The sequence below is a fragment of the Pseudochaenichthys georgianus genome, chromosome 7, assembly GCF_902827115.2.
Source record: "Pseudochaenichthys georgianus chromosome 7, fPseGeo1.2, whole genome shotgun sequence".
NCBI classification, from domain to species: Eukaryota; Metazoa; Chordata; class Actinopteri; order Perciformes; family Channichthyidae; genus Pseudochaenichthys; species Pseudochaenichthys georgianus.
The window spans coordinates 3612798-3617797 of NC_047509.1; the positions used below are offsets into that span (position 1 = coordinate 3612798).

The 5000-nt window shown below is 40.5% G+C and overlaps 1 protein-coding gene across 1 annotated transcript in view; it reads right to left on the reverse strand.

Moving 5' to 3' along the window:
• The window catches only part of hdac6 (histone deacetylase 6), an 18681-nt gene that overhangs the window by 10059 nt on the left and 3622 nt on the right, over window positions 1-5000 (reverse strand). The window contains 6 exon segments of the mRNA XM_034086588.2: window positions 159-255; window positions 344-384; window positions 3180-3267; window positions 4307-4392; window positions 4495-4533; window positions 4536-4624. Coding sequence (XP_033942479.1) covers window positions 159-255; window positions 344-384; window positions 3180-3267; window positions 4307-4392; window positions 4495-4533; window positions 4536-4624 — 440 coding nt within the window.

Here is a 5000-nt window from a genome sequence, read left to right on the forward strand (position 1 = left end):
CGTTTTTTCTTAAAAAAAACATATTTGATGTTTAAAGAATATGCTGTACATATTCACCGATATACAGTATATGTGTGTGTGTGTGTGTGTGTATGTGTGTGTGTGTGTGTGTGTGTGTGTGTGTGTGTGTGTGTGTGTGTGTGTGTGTGTGCTCTTACAGGATGAATGTACACCGAGTCGTATTTCTCTGACAGAGTTTGAAGTTCACTTTCTGTCATCGTCTGCGTCGACCTCATCAGATCCACATATTGTTTCCTACAGACACACACAGGAAGGAAAAGTAGAGTAAGTACAACTTCAGACACATTACATATTAAACATTTCTTAAGTGTTTGCAACTCACGTGTGAGAGAGCAGCAGCTCTTCTTCTGTAGCTTCTCTGGGCTGAAACAGACAGTTGAGGCGTAAGAACCGTAAAACCTCTCAAATACAGTGCATTTTCTATTTCCATGGAGCATTAACGACATTAGTGACATGGTGCTGGCAACCAGTGACAGCCTGGCGTTGATGGCCAATCACACACACCCTCTCAGTTCTGAATGCAAACTACACACAGTTTCAGCTGCTTAGAGGGGCCCTATATCAGTATGTAGTGTCTCTACTTTAAAGAGTCCTCTTTAACAATACACGCACCGGTTACGTGTATTGTTGTTGTTAGCATCTGGTGCTAGCTAGCTGTGCTAACGGATATATAATGAGCTGTCAACAAGGTGGAGGAGAGTCCTCTGCTGTCAGAGTGATTAGTAAAATATGCATGAATAATAACAAAAAAAAATTAACTAGGTGAAAAAAGTGTTGTGGATATTTTAGACTCGTCAATACTGCAAAGATGTACAACGAGAGTAATCAATAATAAACTGGGTGAAAGCAAACAGCGTTGTCTTGTTGGTTATTTATTTGAAGCTTCAAAGGCACAGGTCTCACAGAGTATAGGATAGTTTGCAGGAGTGTGCACAGGGTATAATGTGTGTGTGTGTGTGTGTGTGTGTGTGTGTGTGTGTGTGTGTGTGTGTGTGTGTGTGTGTGTGTGTGTGTGTGTGTGTGTGTGTGTGGTGTGTGTGTTTATATAGGACTGTTGCTGTGCAGAAAGGAAAAGAGATAAGACATTCTCCTGAACTGTTATCTTACGATGCTCTCATAGGCAGAGCCACATTTTCCAGGTACGACCTTGGCAGGAAGCTACCGTGTGGTACAACAGGTCGAGTTGACCAAACAGTTTCTAAGCATAATATCATCATTTGGTTTCACCATATAAAGTAATATAAGAAATTGCCACTACAAAATGTAAGATAAACTTTAAAAACTTGTTGAGAGAAAACTAGTCTTTGCTGCTGCCTCAAAGAGGAGCAGGGGGAGAGGAGGGAGACAGGAGAGGCTGGTTCAGGAGCCCAGACACACTCACAACTATAAATGAACAAAAAAACAAATAAATAAACAGTTTCATGTTTTTTTCATATTGGATATGGTATGTTATTGGTTATGGCCATGTTATTCTGATTTATGATTATTTAAATGTATACAGTTCTGTTTCATGTGGGTGTGGTCTCTTTATTTCGCCCTCAAAATGCACCAGATTGATGCATTTAAGTCCAACATTTAAAAAACTAATCTTACCGGGGGAGCATGCCCCCAGACCCCCCGAGAAGATTTGAGGTCCACCCTCACTTAAAATATGTTCACATGGACAGGTTCCTAAATAGCTTGGCACATTTTTTTTAAATAAACCCATGTCCATATGTTTATTCTGGGGTAGCAGATTTAAAGTTTAGGGCTATCACTATGGGCAGCAATGCTGTAAATATTGACAAATAATCCAGGAAAAATGGCACCAATAAGAAAACTGGTAGTGGCCTGGCGTGGGTGTAATAATTCCCGGCCTGACTTATTGTCCCAGTCCGGCCCTGCGTTCAGGTGTATATCAGTATGTAGTGTCTCTACTTTAAAGAGGTCCTCTCCTGCTGATGTTCAGGTGTATATCAGTATTATGTATGTCTCTACTTTAAAGAGTGTCCTCTCCTGCTGATGTTCAGGTGTATATCAGTATGTATTGTCTCTCCTTTAAGAGTCCCTCCTGCTGATGTTCAGGTGTATATCAGTATGTAGTGTCTCTCCTTTAAAGAGTCCTCTCCTGCTGATGTTCATGTGTATATCAGTATGTAGTGTCTCTCCTTTAAAGAGTCCTCTCCTGCTGATGTTTCAGGTGTATATCAGTATGTAGTGTCTCTCCGTTTAAAGAGTCCTCTCCTGCTGATGTTCATGGTGTATATCAGTATGTAGTTGTCTCTACTTTAAAGAGTCCTCTCCTGATGATGTGTCAGGTGTATATCAGTATGTAGTGTCTCTACTTTAAAGAGTCCTCCTCCTGCTGATGTTCAGGTGTATATCAGTATGTAGTTGTCTCTCCTTAAAGAGTCCTCTCCTGCTGATGTGTCAGGTGTATATCAGTATGTAGTGTCTCTACTTTAAAGAGTCCTCTCCTGCTGATGTCAGGTGTATATCAGTACGTATTGTCCTCTACTTTAAAGAGTCCTCTCCTGCTGATGTTCAGGTTTATATCAGTATGTAAGTTCTCTACTTAAAGAGGTCCTCTCCTGCTGGTGTTCAGGTGTATATCAGTATGTAGTGTCTCGGGACATGATCTCCGTGCTTTAATGTTCACAAAGCTCTTTATTTTTCTCATACTGTCTGTGCTGCAGCACCCTCTTTTCACCCTCTGTCTGAAACCAGAGCCCAGTCTGCTCTGATTGGTTAGCTGGCCAGCTCTATTGTGATTGGTCAACATCTTAGAGATGGTTTTTAATATATAAAAGTGTGTTAACGTAAGACAACCTGTGGGTAAATATTAATAAAGTCAAGGCTCACTTGTCCTGGTGTCACTTTTGTCTTTTCCAATATTCACCCAGCACCTCACGTTAACACCCGGCCGTGAGATTAGTCAGTGTTCAGCTGCTGTGAACAATGGCAGTGAACATTATGCAACTTAGCTGATGTTCTAATTAAGATTCCTCAATCTATAATAGTAAAACCTGTTCAGGGTTTCCAGTTCAACGCCACCATGACAGCCACCGCAGTTTAAATGACTCGTGTGGGAATTGTCCACAGAATTCAATGTATTACATGCCTTATATATGTAATAAGTATTGTTATTATGAATACATGATTGCAGGAAAGTGACCGACCTCCACTGTGACGCAGTGAGAACAGCAGCTCCTGTCTCTGCAGCTCCTCCATGATGGGACGTCACTCATGTCGGGACATTCTGGATGACTGGACAACAAACACAACCATCATACATCAGATACACCTTGACACCCTCGTAATCAAAGTTCAGTTGTATCAAGAGTAGGGGTTGGGCGATATGACGATATATATATCGCCGTGACGATATTAGGTCTCCACGATATGCTTTTTCAGAGATATCGTATCTATCGTGATAAAAAAAAAACAAAAAAAATACTATAATTTTTTTAACTTTTCCCTTCAGTTATGCTAAAGTCTTTATTGGCACCTCAAGTCTAAAGTTTACATTTTAATTGTTTGGCACTGACCTTTCCTCATTGATGTTTATTTAGTTATGTTTTACCCTCCTTTTGATGTTTATTGATGTTCACTGCTAGTGCTACCACCTCCGAAAGGTCATGTTTATACTGAAGAAACTGTGCCTTGAAGCCATATCCAAATGTTGAATTGTTCATCAGGGTTTCATTTCCAGAAATAAAACCAGCTTGAAATGCTATTTGGTCCGTTAATCCTCCTTTTGTTTTAGGTTCTGTTACCTTGTAGGTGCTTGTTAAGGTAACTTGAAAAATAACCATAATAACCGACATGAAAAAAATATCGTGATATACATCGTCTATCGTGATAATATATTTTTCAATATCGCCCACACCCTAATCAAGAGTATGTCCCGTCATAGACTGTAGGGGTCGAAATATGATTCAGTCCGTCTACATTCACACCTGGTAGTTAGATATACCTGAGTATCCATAATGACATCCAAACACACTAACGAGCTCAAACAGCTGGAGTCAGCATAACAAAAGCACATATATTTATAAAAGATGGTAAACATCCATGAAGCTATTGTATGACTTTGTTATCGCTTGTTTTCCCTAGCCGGAGAGAAAAGCAGAGGAGACCTTACGACATTAGAAGTAGTTTACGTATTAAAAAAATGCTTTCTTATTTGGAGAAGATCAATCGCACATTTCCAGCCACGTAGTTGAAGTTAGATTGTGTTCAACGCGATCCCTACCAGAGGTGTGTAGGAGTACACATGTAAAGGAAACATAAGTGTGCCGGTTACCTGGAGTCCCACAGGTTCTTATGATGAGTGAAGATCTCAGAGTAAACCAGACCTGTTCCTCTGGCTGCTGATTGGCTGGACAGATCCTGCACACAAACACACATTCATGCATACGAAGGTTATATGAATACAAACTGTTCCTGGCTGGGTTTTTATTAACATTATTCTATAACGCCAGGAGTCTCAACCAGTGTCTGCAGTTTGTCGTTCAGCTCCTCCTCGTCTTCATCTCTGCCCCCTCTCCATCTTTCCCTCTACTCTTCGCCTCCTGCAGACTGCTTCCCTTCCTCTTCCTCTCCTTCCTCCGTTCCTTTACTGCTGCTGGTGGTGCTGCACTGAGAACACCAACATCAACATGTTAAACACGCAGTGACCTCTCTGCTCATGATAATGAATACATCAAATGATAAATACATTTTTGATCCCACAAGTGGCAAACAAGAAAAAGGAAGAAAAGGTTTTTAAGAATAAATAAGGACAGCAAAATAAAGAGAAAACAGCAAGAGAGAAAGAGCTGCTCTGTCGTTGAATCCTGTTGAAGTCGGACTGAAACGTATAAGCCGTTCATGTATTAACACGAAACATAGACCGGAGCACCTGAGGTCAAACTCCAACTCAGGGAAATGATTGAAAGTTTAATAAGCAATAATTCTTCTACTGATTTTTGTCAATGAATGAATTGGGTTAGGTGATA